The following is a 27,623-nucleotide window of genomic DNA, read 5'->3' as shown; positions in this document are numbered from 1 at the left end:
CGGGCTTTGGGCAGGCCCTTCAGCATGGGGAGGCACCTCCGCCTCCAATGTATCCGGGGAGGGCTGGTGTGCACCCAAGGGCCGTTTCCCTTGGGACTGGGGGCCCGACTGGGGTGGTACTCCCGGCACCGGTAGGGCGAGAATGTCGCGCGCGGCCTGGGCTGCCTCCGGTGTCAACGGCATCCTCGCTTCCGGAGAGGCACGCGCGGACGGGACCGGACTACTCCGCTCAGCTCGAGTCGGAGGTCTAGGTCCCGACGGGGATCGTGGGCTGCCCGACTCGGGTCTGGCCTCACCCCTATCCTTGTCTCGACACCGCTGTGTCTTCCTTTGCTTCTTAGCAGGGGAATGGTGCTGACTGGTAGATGGGGCCTCACTGCGCACCGAAGACGCGGTGCCCGGCGCAGGGTCGGGTCGATGCGTTGGTGCCGGGGCCAGTGCCGACTCCATAAGAAGGGCCCGGAGTCGGATATCACGTTCGCGCTTCGTCCGAGGCTTGAACGACTTGCAAATCTTGTAACGCTCACTGATGTGAGCCTTGCCCAGACAGCGAAGACACAGAGTGTGGATCGCTTCTGGGCATAAAATTGCGACAAGAGTCGCACGACTTGAAGCCTGGGCCATGGGGCATGCCCCGAGCCAGGCTACTAACTAGAGAAACTGTTCACTCACGAAAGGGATACCACTAAGGCTATAATCGCTGCAGCCAAGGCTGGAGCACAAAGTTCCGACTACCTTCACTGGTGGCAAGAAGGAACTGAGGGTGGGGGGAGCATGCAGCCCTCTTTACGGCGCGATATACAGGCGCCACTCCAGGGGTCGCAGCGGTGCTCCCCCAGTATGGGTACTGCTAAGGGAAAAACTTCCGGCACTGGTGCACGTGGCGAGCACCCACACCTATAGTGGAATACACATGAGCAATCACTCGAAGAACTTTTCCTTATTCACTTTCTCCACACCACTCATGATTTTATATACCTCTATCATATCCCCCCTTAGTCTCCTCTTTTCCAAGCTGAAAAGTCCTAGCCTCTTTAATCTCTGCTCATATGGGACCCGTTCCAAACCCCTAATCATTGTAGTTGCCCTTCTCTGAACCTTTCCTAATGGCAATATATCTTTTTTGAGATAAGACCACATCTGTCCACAGTATTCAAGATGTGGGTGTACCATGGATTTATATAAGGGCAATAAGATATTCTCCGTCTTATTCTCTATCCCTTTTTGAATGATTCCTAACATCCTGTTTGCTTTTTTGACAGCCGCTGCACACTGTGTGGACGTCTTCAGAGAACTATCCACGATGACTCCAAGATCTCTTTCCTGATTAGTTGTAGCTAAATTAGCCCCAATCATATTGTATGTATAGTTGGGGTTATTTTTTCCAATGTGCATTACTTTACATTTATCCACATTAAATTTCATTTGCCGTTTTGTTAGATCTTTTTGAAGTTCTTCACAGTCTGCTTTGGTCTTAACTATCTTGAGCAGTTTAGTATTATCTGCAAACTTTGCCACCTCAGTGTTTACCCCTTTCTCCAGATCATTATGAATAAGTTGAATAGGATTGGTCCTAAGACTGACCCTTAGGGAACACCACTAGTTACCCCTCTCCATTCTGAAAATGTACCATTTATTCCTACCCTTTGTTCCCTGTCTTTTAACCAGTTCTCAGTCCATGAAAGGATCTTCCCTCTTATCTCATGACAACTTAATTTACTTCAGAGCCTTTGGTGAGGGACCTTGTCAAAGACTTTCTGGAAATCTAAGTACACTATGTCCACTGGATCCCCCTTGTCCACATGTTAGCTGACCCCTTCCAAGAACTCTAACAGATTAGTAAGACATGATTATCCTTTACAGAAATCATGTTGACTTTTGCCCAACAATTTATGTTCTTTTATGTATCTGACAATTTTATTCTTTACTATTGTTTCAACTAATTTGCCCGGTACTGACATTAGACTTACTGGTCTGTAATTGCCGGGATCATCTCTAGAGCCCTTTTTAAATATTGGCGTTACATTAGCTATTTTCCAGTCATTGGGTACAGAAGCTGATTTAAAGGACAGGTTACAAACCATAGTTAATAGTTCCACAATTTCACATTTGAGTTCTTTCAGAACTCTTGGGTGAATGCCATCTGCTCCCGGTGACTTGTTACTGTTAAGTTTATCAATTAATTCCAAAACCTCCTCTAATGACACTTCAATCTGTGACAATTCCTCAGATTTGTCACCTGCAAAGGACGGCTCAGGTTTGGGAATCTCCCTAACATCCTCAGCTGTGAAGACTGAAGCAAAGAATTCATTTAGTTTCTCCGCAATGACTTTATCGTCTTTAAGTGCTCCTTTTTTATCTCGATCGTCCAGGGGCCCCACTGGTTGTTTAGCAGGCTCCCTGCTTCTGATGTACTTAAACATTTTATTACCTTTTGAGTTTTTGGCTGGCTGTTCTTCAAACTCCTTTTTGGCTTTTCTTATTACATTTTTACACTTAATTTGGCAGTGTTTGTGCTCCTTTCTATTTACCTCACTAGGATTTGACTTCCACTTTTTAAAAGATGCCTATTTATCTCTCACTGCTTCTTTTACATGATTGTTAAGCCACGGTGGCTCTTTTTTAGTGTTTAGTCTCTTTTACTGTGTTTTTTAATTTGGGGTATACATTTAAGTTGAGCCTCTATTATGGTGTCTTTGAAAAGTGTCATTGCAGCTTGCAGGGATTTCACTCTAGTCACTGTACCTTTTAATTTCTGTTTAACTAACCTCCCCATTTTTGCATAGTTTCCCTTTCTGAAATTAAATGTCACAGTGTTGGGCTGCTGAGGTGTTCTTCCCACCACAGGAATGTTAAATGTTATTATGGTCACTATTTCCAAGCCATCCTGTTACAGTTACCTCTTGGACCAGATCCTGTGCTCCACTCAGGACTAATCGAGAATTGCCTCTCCCCTTGTGGGTTCCTGTACCAGCTGCTCCAAGAAGCAGTCATTTAAAGTATCGAGAAAGTTTGTCTCTGCATTTCGTCCTGAGGTGACATGTACCCAGTCAATATGGGGATAATTGAATCCCCCACTATTATTGAGTTCTTTATTTTGATAGCCTCTCTAATCTCCCTTAGCATTTCATAGTCGCTATCACTGTCCTGGTCAGGTGGTCGATAATAGATTCCTACTGTTATATTCTTATTAGAGCATGGAATTACTATCCATAGAGATTCTATGGAACATATGGATTCATTTAAGAGTTTTACTTCATTTGATTCTATATTTTCTTTCACATACAGTGCCACTCCCCCCCCCCCCCCCCCCCCCCCCCGCACGACATGTTCTGTCCTTCCGATATATTTTGTACCCCGGAATGATTTGTGTCCCATTGATTGTCCTCACTCCACCATGTTTCTGTGATGCCTATTATATCAATCTTTTTACGGATACAGACTAACACGGCTGCTACTCTGAAACCTATTATATCAATATCCTCCTTTAACACGAGGCACCCTAGTTCACCCATCTTATTATTTAGACTTCTAGCATTTGTGTACAAGCACTTTAAAAACTTGTCACTGTTTATTTGTCTGCCTTTTTCTGATGTGTCAGATTATTTTTTATGTGAATATTTCTCGTCTGATCTGGCCCATACTTTATCCTCTTCCATCCTCTTCTCCTGACTAAAACCTAGGGAATCTCTATCAATAGACTCTCCTCTAAGAAAAGTCTCTGTCCGATCACGTGTTCCTCTGCAGCAATCGGCTTTCCCCCATCTCTTAGTTTAAAAACTGCTCTGCAACCTTTTTAATGTTTAGTGCCAGAAGTCTGGATCCACTTTGGTTTAGGTGGAGCCCATCCTTCCTGTATAGGATTCCCCTATCCCAAAAGATTCCCCAGTTCCTAATAAATCTAAACCCCTCCTCCCTACACCATCGTCTCATCGACGCATTGAGACTCTGAAGCTCTGCCTGTCTACCTGGCCCTGCACGTGGAACTGGAAGCATTTCTGAGAATGCCACCACAGAGGTCCTGGATTTCAGTCTCTTTCCTAGCAACCTATATTTGGACTCCAGGACGTCTCTTCTACCCTTCCCTATGTCATTGGTACCTACATGTACCACAACCACCAGCTCCTCCCCAGCAATACACATAAGTCTATCTAGATGCCTCGAGAGATCCGCAACCTTCGCACCAGGCAGGCAAGTGACTATACGGTTCTCCCGGTCATAACAAACCCAGCTATCTATGTTTCTAATGATAGAATCTCCCATTACTAACACCTGCCTTTTCCTAATGACTGGAGTTCCCTCCCCTGGAGAGGTAACTTCAGTGCGAGAGGATACCCCAACATCATCTGGAAAGAGGGTCCCAACTATGGGAAGGTTTCCCTCTGCTCCCGTTGACTGCTCTCCTTCCCTGAGTCTTTCATCCTCCTTAAAAGTGGGCTGTCTGACCAGAGGTGGGACAAATCTACAGTGTCCTGGAAAGCCTCATCAACATACCTCTCTGCCTCCCTTAGCTCCTCCAGTTCTGCCACCTTGGCCTCCAAAGCCTGTACACGGTCTGTGAGGGCTACTTGCACCGAACGCACACATACGCCACCCGCCCACAGGCCAGGTAATCATGCATGCTGCATTCAGCACAATAAACAGGATAGCCCCCACTCTGCTGCTGGGCTTCTGCCTGCATTCTCTCCTACAGCTACCTAGGTTAATGCTAGGCTTTTTGTTTAAATCAAGAAGTTTTGATTATAGTTTAGTTTAAAGGTTTTAAAGAATGGCAAGTATACCTTGCCCCCTTCCCACTCCCCTTCCAAACTCCCTGTTCACTGACTCACCGCTTTATAAAGCCCTGGCCTTCCTGATAGCCCCGCCCCCTGACTAAGGCTCAGCCAATGAACAGAGGCTTCTAGATTTCAAACCTTGTTTAGAAGCTCACAGCTTCCAACTGCCGGCCACAGCACACAGTTATCTGTGGTGCAAAAACACAGACAAGTGTTTTCTAGCAAGCCAGGGAAGACTCTCTTGCTGACTCATAAAATCATTACTGTAGGATCACAGCCGTCTCCCAGCAGTGCCTACTATACCACTGGCAAGCTACAAGAGCAAATTCAAATAGTAATACAAAGCACCCAGGACATGCGAGTCCAGCTCTTGGGTGTCACTTGTGGTGTTGGTCCTTAAGAAAGACCACACTATAAAGTTTTGTATTGATTATAGCAAACTCAGTGCTATCACTGTGCCAGACTCTGATCCCACACCTACAACTGATGATATGCTGGATATTTTAAGCAAAGCTTAATATCTCAATTCTTTTGATTTAGTTAAGAGGTACAGGCAAATTCCTTTAGATGATGATGCACAGAAAAAAAAATCTGCTTTAATTAATGATATATAATATCATCGAATATTAGGGTTGGAAGGGACCTCAGGTTATCTAGTCCAACCCCCTGCTCAAAGCAGGACCAATCCTCAGACAGATTTTTACCCCAGTTCCCTAAATGGCCCCCTCAAGGATTGAACTCACAACGCTGGGTTTAAGCAGGCCAATGCTTAAACCACTGAGCTATCCCTGTATGAATTCGAAGTGTTACCATTTGGGTTAGTTAATGCAGGAGTCACTTTTCAGAGGCTGGTCAATTGAATGTTAAATGCATTACAGGACCTTACAAGGGCCTATGTCAACAATATAGCAGTGTTTAGTAATACCTGGGCTGATCACAGCAAAGCACAGTACGGCACCTAAGGTTGCAGGGCAAGCGGTGACACAACCACTCACTGGTCTGGATTGCACCCCGGAATGCAATAAAACCCTACCTGCATTTCTCTGCATTCTTTGGGCTAGGGTCAGGGTTGTCTGGGCCGTCCAGGGTCCTTCTATCACAGTGCATGGCTTAAGTTCTGAAACATGGAGCCTTCTCTGTCTGCTTGGCTACTCTGACCTTGGCTGCCCAAACTTCTTATCTCTCTCATTGAGGCCCCCAGCTATTTATAACCTCGTGCTCTGTCATCTCTGTCTTTTTGTCTTGGCTTGGGAATTTCCATTCTCTCAACCTGCTGTTGAGGGGAATGGAAAGAACTGGTTTCCCTAAGATGTAGTTACTTTTTTGTAAGGCCTATTCATGTGCTGACAGTTCTTAATGATTAGCTATTGTCCCTGGTCTGGGACAGGGAGGTACATGCTTAAAGGCTTGTAAGCAATGAGAGAGGGATTCATGATACAGCAATTTTCAAAACAACTTTGGAACATAATATCAACCAGAATTCCTAAGTACAGTGAAACCCCGCTATAACGCGATGTTTGGGGTCCAAAAAATTCCACTGTGATAAATGCGGGGTTGCGGTATAGCGGGGTTTCAAGCCGGTCAGTTTAAGTCAGTGGTCCCCAACACAGTGCATTGATGTGCGCCGCCTAGTGCCCAGCAGGGGAGAGAAGCCGCGGCCCCACGCCTGCCAGGGACAGAGAGCACCGGCGCCCGCAGCCTCGGAGTTCTCTGTCCCCGGCAGGCGCGGGGCCGCAGCTTCTCTCCCCTGCTGGGCACTAGGCGGGGGCACATCAATGTCCCGGCAGGCGCCATGGCGTTGGGGACCACTGGTATTAGGCCTTAAAGGGGAGCCAACTTATGATCGCGTTATATGCGATTTCGCGTTATGGCGGGGCGCGTTATTGCGAGGTTTGACTGTAATACATACGCTCCTCAAATCACCACAAAGACATCACAGATCATAAAATGGCAAACTTGTATTCAGATTGTTTAAAACAGTTTTTGTTAATACCTATTTACCTATAATACCTAGAGCTGGTCAAAGAATGAAAGCCTATCTTCATAAACATTTCAGAATTGTTTTCATTTTAAGAAGTGTTATCAGTTTTTAATCCCCCCCCCCAGACTCCAATAAAAACATACCCCAAAATGGTTATCAAACTTTTTTGTTTTACGAAAAACCAGTTTTTGGTAAATGAAAAATGTCAATAACTCTCAAAAGAGTTTTCAGTAATTTTAAAAAAAACACATAGAAAAGAGGCACTTTTTTGCAAGGAAAATTTGACAACGTTGATACTTTTTACAACAAAAATCTAAGTTTTATAAAAAAGGTCGTCATTGACAAAAAACCTATTTCAGGAAATTTCAAGCACTGTGTAGTACAGCTAGAAGAAAGATTAAGCGCTTAAGAATCAACTTCTGCTGCAATCTGAACTACGGGGTCACTATATGGCGCATCCATAATCCAATCTTTTCAGGATGCTTTGTTAACAAGATTAATGAAAGATTTTATTAAATTTAATTCCAGACTTCTGAGTATTTCCCTAGTTCATATTTGTTTGGAACGGAGACAGAGTTTCTGGATAATCTTTGTAGTTAGAAATTCTTTGTTCTTGTTATTCCCACTGTTATGTAATGATAGTTTTATGAATAATCATGATCAGACTTGTATAACTGTTATTAGTAACAACAATGTATATTATAAAGACATAACTCCAAAGTGGTGGACAAATACAAAGAAGTTATGTGAGATTCAATATGTAAATTAAGTTCTCTCTTTCAAGTTGAGTCTGTTTTACACACCTAGTTATTGTAAATAAATAAAAACTTGTTTGCATAGAAGTTAGAGATTCACCATCTCAGAATACTTTTTCTTACTTGGTAGATGCAGCTTTTACATGCTATCTTATAATGTGGTTAAAAAAACTTATTCAAAGTTCAGTTTGGGATGAAACAAACACCTAGTTGTCACTTACAGCCCACAGTAACTCCACTTACTGTATCAACCCCTTAAAGGATCTTTGCCCTCCTTTGCTAGTCCATCTTAAAATTGCTAGTCGAATCCAATTAGCAAGGAAATTCAGAGTTAACATGGATAATCTGGGACAACAGTTCCTCCTTATATGTCTTTACACAGGTAGGAGGCGAATGACCATTACTATTTTCAAGTACCTAGGCCAGGGGAATGGGCAACCTTAAGTTAGCATAAGGCTACAAAAATCCACTAAAATCTTTTGGTGGGCCATTTTTTCTTAATGACTACATATTGTGTAACTCAGAAATGTTGCTACAATACAGCGTGTTACTATACAATTCACCATGTATTAACAGTGTAAAACAGAAGTGTTCTTAAATATAAAAGCCCTTTACAGCATAATCTTTAAATAAAAAAGTTTAAACATAAGTCTTTCACTAATCCCTTTTCCAGTGTGCAGAAGAGCAGGGGATTAATACATGAAAACATCAAAAAATAAACAACATCTTAAAGTTTTTTCTCTGCCTTTCCCAGTCTTGCCTCCTCTCTGCTACCTCATGGACACAGGCTCTCCCACAAGGGTTGTACTTAAGTTATAGATGTCAAAGATGGGAGGTAAAACAGATCTTGTGAAAATCTGAACCTGTGATCCCAAAGAGTCAAGCAACCTCCTTCTAGTTTAACAGTGCTAGGAACCCTCAACCTACTAGTTGCCCCCTTTTTTTTTTTTTAAACACTACACATGCACAGAAACTGAAAAATGCTTTAATACTTAATCAAATAGGAAACCATACCTCATACTGTATTTATAAAAGCCTTTAGAGAACCTCATATTCCAGTAAAAGCAAGGTAGTGTTGAAAAGCCTGAATTAAATTAAAAACAAAACCAGCCATTAACTGACCTGCCATGGGTAGAATAGAGGTGTCTGATCCAAAGGAACTCTCAAAGGAGCAACGATTACCAGTTCAAACAGAAGACCAAGCAGAAGTGGAACCATACCAGCTAGTAGCACAGCTACTATCAGTGTCTTCATTATCTAAAACACAAAAAGTCTGATTTATAAATGATGCCAGACAGCTAGTTCTGGTCAAAGCTGCACCTCTCAATTTCTCGAAGTTTAAGGTCTTTGCATGTTTACTCTTAAAAGAGAAAAACAAAAAGGCAGAAAAAATTGATATTGAATTAGTATATATGCAAAATTAAGTTATGTTAACTGTAAATTACAATACACACCTGTAGTTACAAAATCTGTATTTTTAATCCTTTTTAGCCCAAAAAAGTAATTAATAGGATCCTCATCGACGTCCTCCTTTTTTTTAAACCACATACTTATATTTGACTGTCACAGGTATGGAAAGTACCCAATGACCAGTACTTAATCAGGAAGGATTCTTCCAATGTTTCCCCTCCCCCCCACAGTTATGATCAAGATGTGAGTTTTTTGTTATTTACATGTTATGTAGTATTTGTTAAATTGATTAACAGATTCAACGTAATTCTGTCCTTGAATTTTTTGAGAATATAATAAAAGCAAAGGCATCCTGATCTAATTAACGTTGTCAGTGCAGGGGTGCAGAGGACAGACCCGAGGATATAATTTAGTATTGATATTGGCAATTTCCTTTGGCAAACTAAAGAAACTACAAATGAAGTAAAGAATGTGCTGATCAGGGAGACAGTCACGGCATGAAACATCTATTAAAGCTGCTATTGTCTGTAAATATCCAGTAGGATGCAACCTTGAGTGGATCTTTCACAGGTTACTCCATTCCCCATGCATCTCTAAAATGTATCCGTAAAGGGAAAAAAATGTGTTACCATTCCAGAATTACAGCAAGGTTGAGTATGGAAATTTTATAACTAAAACCAACTGAAACAGGTGAGGGCTTGCCTTGATCATGATGAAAACTTCCCTCAGTGTCATAAAGTCACTGCTAGTATAAGAACCATTATGAAAATTCTCTCATATCATAACTGGAGAGGAAGTTTATTTTTTTAACGTATTCATTTGAACACCACCACAAATTTGGTGATCTGAAAGAATTTTCTGAAAATGTGCACCGTGCAGGTACACAACATATGCCTGTACAAAACAAATGGTTTCCCATAACTGACAATCATCTCCAGTCTTATTTTTGCCACTTCACTAATAACGTTCAGTCTCTAAACAGGTGAACACTTCACAATTTTCATCTGTTACTATGTACAGAATAGAAGTAAACAACTGTAAACAAATATTTCTTGAGATCATGTGACACAGGTTTTCACTGGATAGTATCCTGTATTACGTTCACATTTAAATGAAATATAGTCGTTAAATAGTTAGTACTGTGGCACTCAAAGGACTGATTCGTTAACATTCTGTTGGAATACTGATTCCAACAGAACAGTGATTACTGTTCAGAAGTCCAAACACAGATTGAGTAGATTTAGGAGAAGGGGGCTGGGGATCAAAAAAGAAAACACAGTACAAGGTGAGTTTGAGAGTAGGAGGAAGCAAGTATAAATCTCATTAACACCTAAAAAAAGCAGAATATGCTGTTTGATAATATAGCAAAAGCTTTCTTCTATCAAGAACTTACCATGAGGGACCACTCTTTAACCTTCTGAAAAATCACTCTGCGACCCTGCGGCATCCATGCGACTAGAACGGTCACCGCCCGAATGGTTAGCCAGCAGACATAAAGACCACAAGCAGCTGTGTACAGTTCATGGATTTTGGCTGTTCCCGTCCAAAATGACATTAACCAACGGCCAGCAAATACTGGAAATGTAGAGATTGATAAATATACTAAGTAGCAGGATTATTTTACCTATTAGTGAAGGATGGCAATTTATATAGTAAATTTGCCTCAGTCTTAAACCCAATGTAAAATATGAGTTTTCAAAATCTTGTGCTGCACAAATATTGCAGATTTCAACTGATTTGTTATCTCACATCCTAGACAAAAATAAAACATCCAGTTAGATTCACGAATTTTAATTTCAAGAATAAGTTTAAAAACAAAGCTGAAATAGTAATGGTTCAATCTCAAAATTTATGGCATTCAATTCAATTTGTGGCATTCGATTTAGCACAAAAAAGTGTCTAGAGTGCAACAAAAACGTTTAGATACATTCTAACAGGAAGCTTAAAACTGGCTCCTTTTCCATTAATACTACAATCTCTCTACAGAAGTACTCTTAGTACCATGATGGTGGGGACCATGAGAGCACCCCAAGTATTTAAAAATAGAAACAATAACTAACTGTCTTTCTTCTGTCCCAGGCTATAGGAGAAATTGCTCCATTGTCTTATTTATAGATTTGTGACTTGCAGTTATTTATAGATTTGCTTGCTTGCTTATGTTTAGGAGAGGCTGGGTGTGCTGTGTGTCTGTGTGAAGTTACTGAGAAAAAATTAAGTCAAAGAAAGGAGTAGTTTATAAGAAGTTCAGGTCCATGGTCAGTATCTCACTCATCTCTCACAGGTAGCAAGTTACATAATTTAGATACATCTCCTGTGAAAAATACCATCTCCAAAAACTTACTAGCCTCTCCAACTTGTTGACAATTTCAATGTTCTGGGGGGGAACAGTTATTGTAGGAGGACATGGTTGCAGAAAGGCGCTCTCTCATGTAGCTAAGGGACCATCTCATGGAAGGCATAAAATATCAAGAGAGAGACCAGGAACTGGACTATTTAATTGAGAGTAAAGGCAGAGAGAATAGTGCCAGAAGGGATGTTTACAGCAAATTCTATTGCTAAGCAGACTGGCTGCTGCATTTTGTACCAGCTGGTGCTTTCTTGGTTTCATTCCTAATTATCAGATGCAGCAATCAAGACTGCAAGTCACAAATGCATGGATCAGGCTTGCCCTGTCTGCAACTGCTAGGATGGGGTGCAATCTCCACTTAGTGGGTCAGTAACCAGTTAAAGGTTACAGTTGGACTTGTTTGCCACCCTCTTTATTTGGGCATCTAACAGCACTAAAAAGAGTTCAAAGGGTTTGCCTTCACTAGATAATTAGTTCATGTTAAAAGTTGTGTTAACTAATATAATGTGTAATGTGATTTTGTAGTTAGTATAGACAAGAACAAGTTGTGTTTAACATGTCATCTTGTCATGGTTAAAAATGTGGTTTCAGTAGGATTTACCCACGATCATATGATGTAATATTATGCACTATTTGTTCCTGTCTACACAGAATGCAAAATCATGTTTAACATGTTAAGTTTACACAACTCCTCAAGGTCATATTCTAAGATACCTAATTGTTCAGTGAAGGCAAACCTTAAAAAGGATCTCAAGGCTGTATGCAGACTGACAATTTAAAGGCAAAGTGCATCACTTTGTGCATAACAGAACTTTATAGTATGGTACTGTGCCAATGGAGATCACAGCTCAAATGCGCTAGGCACTACACAAATAAGTATCAAGATACAGTGCCAACCTGATCTGCATACTTTGTTTTAAAATATCATGTACATTTATGACAATATGTTGTTTTAGCTACAATATACCATACACTATCATTTATCATTTCATTTTGCTTTAGTTTAGATTATTATAACTAATCAAGAGTTTCAGGGGAGATAAGTAATGAAATGGGTTGGTGCACCAGCCTTTTACCACTAAGCAAAATTAAAATTCTACACTGGATCACCAGTGAACCGTTTCTGTCCCCATTCTTTCTTACACCCTTTCCCTCACAGCAGTCATCTTACAATTATCATTCTCTGAGAACTATGCTAGATCAATTATTTATGGTTTCCATGAGCCAGGCCAGATATCTTATTTACAAAGCTGCATAATGACGTTTGCACACACGCAACCCACATGATGCCTCGCTGAAATGATCCCCCCTTTCTGCATAAGCCCTAAAATTTATCAACAAGAGTTTCCAACACTACCACACAAATAAGGAAGACTCATCCCCCACCCTTTAAAAATAATAGTTCACTAGCTTTCAATACAATAAAATTATAATGTAATAATCTGCATATAATATCAAAGCATCACAAAAGGACACAACTCAAGATCATTCATAAGCTTAATTTAATCACTAAGTGTACTGGTTTATTGGTCACTAATAAGAATACCACCAGGACTTCTGTAGCCACAGTAGCCACAGGTTAGAATTCCCTAGCTGACAGGGTTTAAACAACTTCACTTATCTCACTTACAGTACAATTAATTACAAAGTGCTCCAATAAACACTGATAACATTCACCTCCAAAGGCCTCAAAAACTAAAAGTTTATCCAATAAAAACCAGAAAAACGCTAGAAATGAGTACTTGTATCTAAGGGCTTGTTTACACAAAGCAATAATGTGAATGGCGGGGGTATGATTTCTAAAGTGCACTAACAGGCATGCATCCATGCAGACCCAAGAAGTTCCCTAGTGCATTTTAACATGTACTGTTTCAAATAGCACAGTAGGGAAGATTAAAAAGCGATTACTATAGAAGATATATTATTCATTACAATATATCAAAAATAAAAAAAAATCTGATTTTTGGACATTATATAAAACTCGAATTCTAGAAATAAGCCCTGAAAAAATGAAATTAATAAACCACAAAAAACAGAATCTCTATTGTTATGTCAAACAATTTCAGAAGTATGCAATGAAGATACACAGTTTATAAAAATTTGATTAATACTCTGTCCATGAAAACAGAGTCAATGTGTATCAGTACTGCAACCTCTAATATACAAATCATGTGCAATATGAAGTCTCATTCGCTCCTTCGACACTTATCAGATGGATGCTAGTCTCAATCAAATCCAATCTTGACCTCAAAGTCATGAAGATGATCTTGGTGCATGACAGATGTGGCAGTTTCCTGAAACATGTTTGGGAGACTTTACTGAATTACTTTTAAGTATCATTGGGGTACACAGTATTAAATGAATGGTGTATGTATTCCTGTGAGCTGGGATTATAAGTAACTTCTCTATGGGGAGATACGACAGATGAGAGACCTGGGGGTTCAGAGGACTATCATGAACAATGTGCCAGATAAGCATGGACTTTTTGGAACAAAAAGTGCTAAGTGGGTTTCCTGGGGAATATATAAGGGAAGAAGATGAATGAAAATTCCCCTCCCTCAGTTATGCAAAAACCCAGACTTTTGAAGTTACACCTTGAAGAGTGAACCATTGTCTTCTGATCACCTGTTACGTGAGGCCAAGATCAAAGGCCCAAGTTGTATAAAGGAAAGACTGAACTACTCATGATTGTTCGGGTTCTGAATCTGAGAGCGTTATAAACTTATAACCACCAGAAAAACTCAGCTGTGGGTTTTGAAGCACTGACACCTACCAGAGTCAGAGGTTGGAGTTGAGGTGACCTCTGGTAAGCTTTTTAGTATGCATGAAGGTTCTTTTATTATTTTAATGTTTTCTGTAATGCTTTCACCTTAAGAATAAACATGCTTGCTTAGAAAGAGCAGTGTGGTAACTTGTAATCGTAGCAATTACATTGTTCATAGCCTCTGGAGAGAAAAGAAAGCACAGACCCCGGCCTTTTAGACTGTCTGGCTTGCCAGAGATATCACACTGTATGCTAGGCAGGGAACTGTGCACCTGGAAAGCCCCTGGTCAGGAGGGAGACACACACAGGTCTTTGCCCAACAGGGGTAAAAACTGAAGAGCTGGGAGCTAAAGTGGGTTCCCTCTGGGGACCATGGAGGGGGAATAGAGGTGCAGTTGCTCTGAACTGTGACAATAAGATGCTATAATGGACATCAGTCTCCCTTCCACTGTATTGACATTTGGAAAAAGATACTGTTTTTCATTTATGAATCTGTCATTTTGAATTTAGAATATTAAGCTTTCAAAAAGGTTAAAAAACACGTTCCCAACATTTTTCTGTGATTGCACAGTTTTAATTTTAAACCAACTATTGCCATAAATGTATGTATGGGGGTGTTTCTTTTAACACAGTATCGTAGCATAAAACATACCTGGTAATGTAAGGCAGATAAGACTGGCAATCAGTAATGTTATACACATGAAAACAATCAACAGAAATATCTGAAAGACAAAATACAAAGGGAGACAGTTAACAGAAAAACTGAAAGTTGCTTAACTAATTGTTAGCAAAACATTAAAGAATCAAGATATGCATCCATTTAGAAATCAGTAGCCTAGATAGTAAATGCAACACACAAAATTTCTGTTCCAGTTATTTTAGTTCAGATAGGAGAGCAGACTGTCAAACTTGCTGACTCATTATTCAGCTCCTGAATTATTCACAGGATTCTGTTGTCCCCACAGACTCAGATATTTGAGTGTTTCCAGCTCCATTTGCTATACAACCCTGATTTATTCACCAACCAACCTGTATAAAAATGAGCAGCAGTACTATGGATAAAACAGTATTTAATTATGTCATCAAAATATTGTAGTGCTAATACACAAGGCAGCAGAGCTCAAGATTCACAGGCAATCTTTAGAATTTCTCATCTTTTGACCCTTTCATTTTGATACTCTAATATTCTATGCCTTGGTTTGGGCATTTTGATATATTTCTTGTTTTTAAAACAAAAATAAACAAAGTTCCATCAGCTAAAACTACTTGGGGGCAGGAGAAGAATACCATCTTACACAGTATTCTGGGAGGCAACGACTCCTGTGTCTCCTTTGAAATGCATGTGTGTCACAGTTCCAGGGTTAATTGCACCTCTGCTTCCTCTGTGGTCTGCTCCAGGACACCCCTTTAGGTCACTCTTGCGAAACTCAGAAGCCCCCTACAAGCTTATCTTCAGCTCTGCAGGAGAAAAATCTCTGCTCCATACTATGGACCTGACAAGTTCTGGTACACTTGGCATCACTAAATGAAGCTGGCACAGTTTCAGCCCCCTCTAGTGACAGCTCTGAACAGTTTAAGACTCCTTTGATGGTTTACTCCCAGGGACATACATGACTTTTGCTTAAACTGAAGTGGAGATACCACTTTTACAATTCCTTGGAACTAGTAGAGGTCCTTTTGATTATCTATTTGCCTTCATTAAAATATCTATCTATCTCACACACACACACACACACACACACACTTCTTCCTATCTCTATAATTTTTTTAAAAACACTAGATAAACAAAGCTGAGCATTCATATCTCATCATGGATCACAATGTGTATGTGATCTATAATAACTGGATGCAAGAGGACTGGTTATATATGTTTCAAACTGAAAAAATGATATTAAAGTCAGCTACATGAGTATAAACTAGGAAGACATTTGCTAACAAAATACACAGCGTCCAAGATACTAAGTAAAGTGTGGGGCCTTAATTATTTAGCTTCCAAAAATGATGCTACCATCAAATCTTCCTTAAAAGATACCCTATGTTTTTTTCTTTGTTTATATTACTGTAGTTCCTAGGAATCCTAGTGATGGACCAGGACCTCACTGTATTCTATGTTTGTACAGCACCTAGCAAAAAGATGGTCCTCTTTTTAAAGTGTTCGATCTACCTACCCTGAGTGGGAATTTTAAAGGCCTACGGTAAGGCTGGAAACCCACAGGTCCTCCTTGCTGAAGTATGGCTTGATGGGCTGCATGAAGACCTTCTCCCACAACTGGAATGGCATTGTTATTGCGAGCATGCTGGTTATTAGGTTGCTGGTTTGCATTGTTCTCATTCTCTTCCTGGTCTCCAAGTAAGTAAGAATGGAGGTCCCTGTGGCAAAAAGCATGAAATGATTGTGTAACTTCGTCTGGATTTGTAACATGAATGAAAATCTACAGAAAGCACACCACACAGCTATATTCATCAGTGTTTGTTTAATGAACAAGGTAAAAGGACTGATCACTGGAATATCATGAAGCAACGCATAAAAAGCAGCATTTGGCAGGTTTCATTCTTTTTTCTGTACGTGTTCTACCCATTGTTTTTTAAATGTAAGTTAGAACATACAAAGCTTGGAAGAAAAACAATTTGGGTACAGGTTAAAAAACAGTGGCAGCACAGCTACAATCTAAACGCACTGAGTCATTCATCTGACTATTTAAAAACAACATTGGTTACAAAAATGTCATGAACAGAAGAGGAAAACTCTGTCAAAATCTCTGCTGGTGTAAACAGGCACAGCTCCACTGATGTAAGAGTTCTCACTTTTACTGCTATTATGTTGGCTGGAGATTAATCCAGCCATGTAAGGAACTAACAGGACAACAACATATCAACTCACATTGTGAAAAGTATCTTCAGTGTAATAACTGGGGAAGAGTCAACATGGTTTTTGTATAGAGAAATCATGCCTCACCAATCTACCTGTGACATTGATGGGTCAGGACCAGAAGTTTCATCCTCTTCCTCGTCTGACTCAAGTGAGAATGATTCTGGTGCATCAGGAACCGGCAGTCCTTCTCCGTGGGGTACTGGGCATATAGCTGATGGAATGTTTGGATAATGCACAGTCCACTTTTTCTTCTCTGACACACCTTTCCCAACTGGAGGCACCATGCAGAAGTAACAATTGCTGGTATGACCTGTTGGCTCTCTCCAAATCATTGGCACTGCAAAAGGCATAGATTTCCTTTTCCTGTTCAACCACTGGCGAAGATTTGTTGCACAAGTGTTGCAGCACATGTGTGGGGCCCACCTCTTGTCCTGATCTCCAATTTTGCAGCCAAAATAAAGGTGATAGGCTTTCTTAACCATAGTGGTTATACTGCGCTTTTGTGATGCAAAAGTCACTTCACCACAAACATAGCAGAAGTTATCTGCACTGTTCACACAAGTACAAGGCATCTCTGCTCACTTTGGCTAAACAGAAACGTGTCCCTTTGCAAAATCAAACACTGACAAATAAGAGAGCACGACACTGTATGATTTCTAGAGCTGATATAGGGCAATTTGTTCAGCAGAGTGATGTAAGCTTCTTTATGATTGCATCATCCATGACTTCTAGGAATAACATGATGCAATTCATATCATGTATGACGCAATACCAGCTTCAGATTGCATCATTCATTGTTTTGCCTAAAAAGCAAGTACTGTCCAAACCCAATCATAGATTTATTCATAGATCCAGTCAAAGATGTATTTTAGTCATTTCTGGTTTAAATTGAGATCCCTTCCCTTTATAACTCACTTATCCTCCGCCATTCCCAAATCAAGGGTCATATATACTGACCCAATAGCATATCTTGAAAACTAGAGCCAATCAACAATTTTAAGCATCATTTTCGTTCTCAGTGACCCAGAATTAGTAAAGTTTGACTACATTTATTTCAGAAGCAGTTTGGCGGTAGAGCAGTGTTATCTGCAAGAGGGCCAGTTGACGCGTGTCTGGCAAGAACGCTCTCACTTGAGTTGCATCCAGAACGGCTCTGATGAACTCTATCCTTTGAGTTGGGGTGAACACTGATTTGTTGACATTGAGAATGATACCTAATCGTTCGAAAGTGTCTCTATCTGCACCTGCGATTCCACCTGCTGACAGGAACGGCCCCGAAGGAGTTGATTAGCGATCCTGAGAGAGAGAGACCCCCCTGTGGAATAAATTTACCTTCCAAACAAATCAAGCCATTTAGCCTCTCTTGATTTGGGTGCGGGGCCTGCTGATCTTGCCTCTCTTTTCATTCACTGCCTCCACCACGAGAGAGCATGGGGGAGGGTGGGTGAAGAGATACTCATATCCCTGAGTGGGAACAAAGTATTTATGTTCAGCCCCCTTGGCTATAGGAGGAATGGAGGCACGTGTTTACCAAATAGTTTTGGTGTTGGATTGAATAGTTTTTATAATGGGTAAGGCCACCCTAGAGGGCCCCTCTGGTGCTAGGATATCATACCATAGGGTCCTCCTATTCAACCACTTCCTCCACCTGGAAGTTCATATTCAAGGCTACTCATCGGAGGAGTTCCTGCAGGGCTCTGTAATCCATGGGTGGTGGCCTGGACGTTGAAGTGCCTGCCACTGCCTCGTCAGGGGACGATGAGGAAGAAGCTACCAGCAGGATCGGTTCCGTGGTGGCCTCTTAATCCTCGGGGACCGGGTCCCCACGAGCATTGGGCGTAGCCTCCACAGGCAGATGTGGGATTGCGTCCAGGTTTTGTGGAGGGTCCTGGGGCGGGCAGCTGAGAGTTGCCTCTGGGAGGCGAGATCCCGAACGGGAAGGCAGTGGGAAGCCAGGAGGGGCACCCTGGGCCTGATGGTACGCCCAAGGGGTCCAGAATTGCCACTAAGGCTGCCATTGGGGCACCGAAGTGTCCTGTCTTAGGCTCACCGGTCCTGATCTGGGTGCCTCAGATTCCCCCGATGCCCTGCCTGAGTGGAGGGAGGGTGATCTCGAGCGGGATAGCCGGGGGGGGAGCGGTGCGAGACTGCACCGGAGGCATCCTCCTCCGATGGACCGAATGCATGCCGTGAAGCATAGCGGGTCCTCAATGTCGATCGGTGCCGCGGTGCAGGGTGGTGCCGCTGCAGGGAGCGATGGCGGGATGTGGAGTGGTGCTGCAAAGTAGAGCAGTGCCGCAATGTGGAGCTGCGCCGATGCGGGGAGCAATGCTGCAATCGAAGATGGTGCCGAAGCGGAGAAAGGTGCCGCGAAGTGGAGCGGTGCACCAGTCTGTCGAGCGACACCTGGAAGGTGAGCGGCGTGCAGACTGAGGCCGGCACTGAGAACGGTGCCATGAGGTCACAGAGCGGGACCTAGACCTCAAGCGGGACCATGACCTATCCGCCGACGACCACCTCGAGCGGGAGCAGCTCCGAGGGTTGGGGCTGTGGGACCAGTGCCGCGAGTCAGACTGATGCCGCAAGTCAGACCAGTGCGGGGTGTAGGCGCGGCGCCGGGACTCAGAGCAGCGCCGAGATGGGAGTCAGGGGGCAGATGGGCCAAACATGGCAGGCTTGCCTCCGGACGGTGCCGTGCCTCGAGGGAGTGGCGGCTTATTCCTTGTAGAGGGAGACTTAGATGCCGTCATCTCAATGAGCCCCCTAGTGGCTTAGAAGTGGTCCGGGGTGGAAGGCATCATAACTTCCCTCACATGCAGCTGCGGTGAGTCCAGGAGAGCAGTGCTTCCTAGGGAGACACGGGCCTTCGACGTTTGTTCCTGGCCCGAGGCCCATTCCCTGCACCGTCCCTTTCCGGGGAGCAGTACCCATAGCAGGCCGCTGGGGGGACTTCTCCTTGGTCTGTTTCTTATGGGCAGCCAGTGAATGAGAGCGCTTCTGGGGCCTGGGGGACCGGCGGCTCCTGGGTTGGTGTGCCGAGTCCTTTCTCGGCACCGCAGACGGCACCGCAGGAGGCGTGCTCTGCACCGAGGTGCTTGGGGCCGGGTCCTACTGCAGATGGAGGGCTGACTCCATAAGGAGTTGCTTTAGGCAAATGGGTAACTATATACAGTGATTGGCAGAAGAGCCAGGGATTAGTGCAACTTGCAAGTAAGAGACCACTGTTCCAGCAACCGTCACTGGCAGTAAGAAGGAACTGAAGGGGGGTCGGGCCGGCAGGGTCGTGTATAGAGCGCCATACCGGTGCCACTCCAGGGGGCTCCACAGCCGGCCTGACGGGTAGCTGCTAGGGAAAAGTTTCCGACAGCCATGCACGTGGCGCGCGCACACACCTAACTGGAATTGATATGAGCATGCACTCGAAGAAGGAGGAAGTATTTTTTCAAATAATGCAATCTGTAGAACTCTTTGCCAGAGGATGTTGTGAAGGCCAAGACTATAACAGGGTTCAAAAAAGAACTAGATAAGTTCAAAGAAGATAGGTCCATCAATGGCTATTAGCCCGGATGGCCAGGGATGGTGTCTCTAACCTCTGTTTGCCAGAAGCCTCCGTTTGCCAGGGTCACCTGGCATTAGCCACTGTCAGAAGACAGGATACTGGGCTAGATGGACCTTTGGTCTGACCCAGTATGGCCATTCTTATGTTCTTAACCTTTGAACAGCAGTTTAGAATTTGTGGACAAAAGAAGTCACAGGTTCTAAAGTGTTTTCCCTACAGGTCTCAATATTTAAAAAAGCTACAAAACCCCTCAAAATTGTCCTCGCAACAGTCCGAGAGCATCAGTGAACCTGCGTAGAGAGGGATGCCATCTTTGTTATGCAATGTCATTAACTGGCAGGACTTTATGGGGGTCTGCTAAAATCAAGTACCTATTACGTATGCTCAGAAGCAATTTTTCATTCCCCACCTCCAAATCTAGCAAGAACTCCTCCTTAAACGACTACTTACATAAAGCTCCAAACTTCAGACAACTCTGATAACCCCATAAGAATGTGGATTTAAAAATGGTAATTAAGTTTTTTTCACCATTGCTTAATTAAAAAGTGGCTGAAGGAATGTTTATTAGAGCCATCTCTACTGGTAACTGCAACAGTTGAAGATGCGTAATAGTTCCCATTGTTATCCGCCCAACTTGGTTCTCATCTCCACCACCCTACGTCACCTACTTTCCTTTTGTATTCATCTTTGGGATGAGTTATCCATGTTTTGACTGTATCGGAAGGTGAACTTTTCTATTAAGTTGGAGCTAAAAATCTCATTTGTTTTTCAGGCATGAAAAGCTGAAAAGATTATTGCAACGAGGAAGAAAGTATCTCACTCTCCATCCCATTCTCAAGCCTCCATAAGAATAATTCAGTCAAGAAAAAACCTTCAAACTTGAAATATTATGTTCATGCCCCTTCATGAGCAGTACAGGCTTTGGGGAGTGCAAGTACACTTCGTTAAATCAAATTATGAAACAGTCAAAAACTACTAAAACAGAACAGTTCCTTGTAGTCAGTATGGATTCTTAGGTGCATGTGCATCATGTGTGCAAGCTCAGAAACTTTCAAATAGCAGAGTTCAGTGAGGCCACACACATGCCCTGAGCTTCCTTGAGCTTCTGTGCGAAGGCATAAAAAGGTGGAGTGGAAGCAATCCCCACTCAGTTCCCTTGCAATTCAAAGCCCATGAGTGACCGCTGAGGACTTGGAAAAGTGGGGATGAAGAGTAGGTCATGGGATCCACACTGACTATAACAATTCAAAGAACCACAATTACTGTAGAGTTACTAACCATTCCTTCTTTGAGCATTAGTCACTGTAGGTGAATGGTAAGCAATATCGACTCAGGATGTTGTGAATAAGGAGTATCAGCTGCATCTTCATAACGAAGGGGGGAGGGATAGCTCAGCGGTTTGAGCATTGGCCTGCTAAATCCAGGGTTGTGAGTTCAATCCTTGAGGGGGCCATTTAGGGATCTGGGGCAAAAATCTGTCTGGGGATTGGTCCTGCTTTGAGCAGGGGGTTGGACTAGATGACCTCCCTGAGGTCCCTTCCAACCCTGATATTCTATGATTCTATGAAACAGCTTGGCTCTTGAAGCAGCCAACTGTGGCCACAAATAGAAGAAAATCCTCTATTGTTCCCCACAGCTATGAATATAACATCATGCAACTCTAGGTTTGTGCAGAGTGCAGAATTTCTTCTCCCCTCATGTGGAATGAGGTCTTGGGAAGAATACAGGTTTGTTTAAATGGAACTTGGAAATCACCTTGGGAATTTGGAATGAGGTTTTAGTATCACTGTGTCTTTATGGAAACAAAAGTACAGGTGTTCCACCATGACTGTCTGAAGTTTGTTCACTCTCTGGATTGAGGTGATCACTACCAAAATCACCATTCTGAGAGTAAGCTGGTGAATGGAGTAGTCCACAAGCTTTAGAAGGATGATGTTGAGGTCCCATACCAGAGCAGGTCTTCTGACCAGTGGGTAAGCATGCATTAGGCCCTTGTCATATTTGGATACCATCGGTATGAGAGAAGACTGAGACCAAATGCATCATTCGATGATATGCAGAGACTGCCACTAGATTAACTTTGACTAAGCTAAATGAAAGTCCAGAATGTTTTAACTGCAAGTAGTCCAGAATCTTTGGTATCAGGGCCTGCAATGTGTTTAGGCCATGGTGGGTTGCGCATATTGATTATCCTATCCATTTGGAGGAATAAGTCTCTCTTGCACAGTATTCTGCTCTACGTCAGGATTTCCTGATTTTCCATGGCACTCAACCAGTCAATATCCAGGTTGTCAGGTCCTGCGACTTCAGGTCTGGATGGAATCCTTGACAGTTTGACCGTATGAGGTCTGCAGGTGAGGCCTTCCTTGTCTTGTTATGATTCAATTAAATTTTGACTCAGTTGTGTATGGATCACTAGTGGAAGAGAAACACTTCTTTGGTCTGTAATACGATCATCTCAGGGTATGTCTATGCAGCAACTGGAGACCTGTGGGGCATCTTTTCCTGGACCACAGACACCACAAGCGACTCTGGTGTCTGATGCTTATAAGAAAGTTCAAAGCCTTTGGATGGGACTTGATAACACTTTTATACTCAGTTTGAAGTAGGGGAAAGCAAGGCTGAGGTGTGCCGCAATCCTTTTGCTGGGTCCAATATACTACGATTAGTAGCACAATCCCAGTTGGGACTGAGGATATTGAACAGAGAACAAACCTAAGATCACGGTTGTCTCAAAGTCCAAGATTTCAGCAAGCTATCCTCAGGAGCAGGTCTGAAAGGCCCTAAAGTCACTGACGGCTGGTGTCGGGTCAAGGCAACAGCTTCATTTGGAAAAAAGGAGGATTAGGTGGGGAAGACAACTGGAGTGTTTCCCGAGCCATTACCTCACAAGGACACTTCTCTGGTCCTGTGACAGGGATCTGGCTATTGATGCCAGATGAAGAGTGAGACCTGCTTTTCCCAGACACACATGATAGGGCTCCACTCTGGGAAGGTGGGCCCCAACAGGGCCACAAAGGTAAATTGTACAGTTACTGGCCAGGCTGTGATTGGCCTGTCCACTGTCAGCTGTGCGTCAGTGCCAGATATGGGGCACTTCCAGAGCCCCCCTTAATGTACTATTCTGGTCTGATCCCATGCTTGAAGTCAGAGAGGAGTAGCTTGGACATGGCGAGGAAAAATACATCTCCAGGAACAGCAGTGCCATTAGATATGGGACCAGTATTGATTCTGCTGGTACCAAAACAAGCAGCAAAGGCAGTTCCTCAAAGATACATCTTGATATTGGGAAAGGCTCATTGATTAGCACCAGTGGTGTTGACATCAGCATCAGTACTGTGGTCTCCTGAGTCTTTCACAGCCAATGCTTTGCTCCCATCCCTCAACGCTAAGGAAGGTTTAGAAGATCTGCCTTTGGAGGAATGCTATGAGTCCTTCTCATGCAATGAGCTTGTTGAATGCTTTGAGCTGTGCTTACGCATGGTGAGGGTATGCTGCTTGGCATCCAAAGTGGATGATATGGGTGCCAGGTCTCTTTGCCCCAGAGTCGGTACTGATGCACACAGCACTGAAGGCTCATGGTGCCAGTTCCATGGTCCCTTTTTAGATTTCTGCCTACTAGAACCAGAGGCATGGTGTCTGGTTACCAGAACACTTACTGTATATAGCCTCCTTGTCTCCAGTTTGGAGGATGTCTCTTCTCCGAGATCATATAAGACCTTTAAAGATTGCTTCAAGAGACTTAATTTCAAACACACATCTCTCAGTTTTCAGGTGTGGGACAAGAATGGCAAATGAAGCACTTGTTGGGTGATGTACTCTTCCAAGGCAGAAAACACACCTGCTGAGACCACTGATTAAGGACATATGACTGACGCACAATGGACAAGATTTAAACCCTGTGGGTTTACAACAGGCCATACTGGCAGTCGGTGTGAAGTGCCTCACCCTTCTGTATGGAGAGGTTGTGTAGGAGAGTCTCTTCGTACTTTTTTCTGTACATGAGCAATGAAAGAGAAAAAGTGAAATGGTATTTCTTCACAAAAAGGTTAAGATTGAAGCTCAAAAAAACTATAGCCCATAGGACACTGTCCAAGTTCCATCTCTGTCAAGGGTGGTAAGAGAGAACTGAGGGAGGGTCACAGCCACTCCAACCTTTATGCCCTCACACAGGAGGGTTTTCAGGGGTGGATTTATTTATATTTTTTGCATGGATTAAATAGCACCAGAGATGTACACATTAATTTTGCTCATATTTTCCAAAGAGTCTATGGAAGAAGAAAGCAACAAAAATTTCATTCCGAAAAGATGAACGTAATGGAAAGCAAAACACAGAAAGAGGGACTACAGAAATTGCTATTGAGATTCAGCTATATCATTTTTTACCAAGCAAAAGTTGTATTAGTGCAGCAAATACAATTAATTGCAAAGGCATATTCTGAAGTTGCAGTACATGTTCAAGGATTCACTGTACAATAATTTGATCTATATACATTTTCATGCCTCTCTGCTATGCACACATTTATGTATCAAGTAATCCATAATGCGCCAGTTACGGTATCTAGCCAAATAATACATTTCTTCCACATTAAAAAGGTTAAAGTGAAACAGGCCACATAACTGATATTGGCTGTTTACACTTACAGTAAGTACCCAGCCGTAACAGTCCATGCTCGTACAAGACCTTTCAACCACTGTCTCGTGTGTCCTTGTTCAAGCAGAGCTGGCAGCACCACCTGAAGCAAAAGCAGCTCCAGAGAAAGTTCACTCACTGGAGCATCACTAGAAACAATGGGAAAGAACAAGGCGGCAGACATATAAGGACTATTCTAAAATTTTATGAATTTCCTACAAACATTTTAACAAACCAAGACCATCATAACCAAATATCTGACTAAACGAAAAGTAAAACAGTAAAGGCTAAGTAGGATTCCATCACAGACAATTCTTAGACTTTAATAGCCAAGATTTTTTTTTGCATACTTTTCTGAGCACTGGGGAAGAATTTAGTAGTGTTTAGGAATTTAATGTGAACAGCCAGTTTTACGAAAAGTCTTTAGGAAAGATATCTTCCATTATCTGAAGTGTTCCTAAAAACAAACAAACAAAATAGGGCTGTCAAGCGCTTAAAAAAATTAATCGCGCTTAATCAAGCTGTTAAACAATAGAATACCATTTATTTAAATATTTTTGAATGCTTACTACATTTTCAAATATACTGATTTCAATTACATCACAGAATACAAGTGTACAGTGCTCACTTTATATTTATTTTTATTACAAATATTTGCTCTGTAAAAAAACAAAAGAAATAGTATTTTTCAATTGACCTAATACAAGTACTGAGGTGCAATCTCTTTATCATGAAAGTTGAACTTACAAATGTAGAATTATGTACAAAAAAAAAACTGCATTCAAAAATAAAACAGTGTAAAACTTTAGAGCCTGCAAGTCCACTCAGTCCTACTTCTTGTTCAGCCAATCGCTCAGACAAACAAGTTTGGTTACAATTTGCAGGAGATAATGCTGCCCGCTTCTTCTTTACAATGTCACCTGAAAGTGAGAATAGGCGTTCACATGGCACTGTTGTAGCCGGCGTCGCATGATATTTACATGCCAGATACACTAAAGAGAGTCATGCGTCCCTTCATTCTTCAACCATCATTCCAGAGGACATGCGTCCATGCTGATGACGGGTTCTGCTTAATAACAATCCAAAGCAGAGTGGACGATACATGTTCATTTTTATTGTCTGAGTCCGATGCCACCAGCAGAAGGTTGATTTTCTTTTTTGGTGGTTGAGGTTTTGTAGTTTCTGCATATGAGTGTTGCTCTTAAGACTTCTGAAAGCATGCTCCACGCCTCATCCCTCTCAGATTTTGGACGGCACTTCAGATTCTTAAACCTTGGATCGAGTGCTGTAGCTGTTTTTAGAAATCTCACATTGGTACCTTCTTTGCATTTTGTCAAATTTGCTGTTAAAGTGTTCTTAAAATGAACATGTGGTGGGTCATCATCCGAGCTGCTATAACATGAAATATATGGCAGAATGCGGGTACAACAGAACAGGAGACATATAATTCTTCCCCAAGGAGTTCAATCACAAATTTAATTAACGCATTTTTTTTAACAAGCATCATCATCGTGGAAGCTGTTCTCTGGAATGGTGGCCAAAGCATGAAGGGGCATACGAATGTTTAGCATATCTGGCATGTAAATACCTTGCAACGCCGGCCACAAAAGTGCCACGCGAACACCTGTTCTCACTTTCAGGAGACATTATAAATAAGAAGCAGGCAGCATTATCTCCCGTAAATGGAAACAAACTTGTTTGTCTTAGCGATTGGCTGAACAAGAAGTAGGACTGAGTGGACTTGTAGGCTCTAAAGTTTTACATTGTTTTGTTTTTGAACGTAGTTATGTAACAAAAAAAAAATCTACATTTGCAAGTTACACTTTCAGGATAAAGAGTACTACGGTACTACTACAGTATTTGTATTAGGTGAATTGAAAAATACTATTTCTTTTGTTTATCATTTTTACAGTGCAAATATTTGTAATAAAAAATAATAATATAAAGTGAGCAGTATACACTTTGTATTCTGTGTTATAATAGAAATCAATATATTTGAAAATGCAGAAAAACATCCAAAAATATTTAATACATTTCAATTGGTATTCTATTGTTTAACAGTGCGATTAATTTTTGAGTTAATCACGTAAGTTAACTGCAATTTATGGACAGCCCTAATCGCTCCCCCCCGCCCCCACTACAGCATGATGATAACCTATGGGGTATCTAATCTATGGAGTAAAACTAATAATTTGTTCAACTTCTACATGCCTGAATGCAATGTCAAAGTAATGGTGAAAGTGGTACAATTATGCCATGTCTACACTAGCACTTATTTCAGAGTAGCAGCTGTGTTAGTCTGTATCAGCAAAAAGAACAGTAGTACTTGTAGCACCTTAGAGACTAACAAATTTATCTGAGCATAAGCTTTCATGGGCTAAAACCCACTTCATCAGATGCATGCAGTGGAAAATACCCTGAAGAAACACCCCTCTGAGAGACATAAGTTTTGCCAGCATAAGTGCTCTCCAGCCGACACAGCTACCACTACTCGTTGAGCTGTTTTATTATGTCAATGGGCATAACG

General features: G+C 42.1%; 1 protein-coding gene across 2 annotated transcripts in view; it reads right to left on the bottom strand.

The window, feature by feature from the left end:
- Positions 1–27,623, bottom strand: part of MARCHF6 (membrane associated ring-CH-type finger 6) — a 119,359-nt gene that overhangs the window by 21,601 nt on the left and 70,135 nt on the right. For both annotated transcript variants that reach the window (XM_024206374.3, XM_026659121.2), the window contains exons 18-22: positions 25,108–25,245; positions 16,201–16,402; positions 14,685–14,754; positions 10,315–10,496; positions 8,634–8,768 (exon numbers count right to left, since the gene is read on the bottom strand). In XM_024206374.3, coding sequence (XP_024062142.2) covers positions 8,634–8,768; positions 10,315–10,496; positions 14,685–14,754; positions 16,201–16,402; positions 25,108–25,245 — 727 coding nt within the window. The remainder of the gene's footprint in view (positions 1–8,633; positions 8,769–10,314; positions 10,497–14,684; positions 14,755–16,200; positions 16,403–25,107; positions 25,246–27,623) is intronic.

This window comes from Terrapene carolina, unplaced genomic scaffold (assembly GCF_002925995.2).
Source record: "Terrapene carolina triunguis isolate 2854851 unplaced genomic scaffold, T_m_triunguis-2.0 Scaffold580, whole genome shotgun sequence".
NCBI classification, from domain to species: domain Eukaryota; kingdom Metazoa; phylum Chordata; order Testudines; family Emydidae; genus Terrapene; species Terrapene triunguis.
Note: the sequence above shows the minus strand (reverse complement) of the source record. Positions and strands in the feature narration are given on the sequence as shown.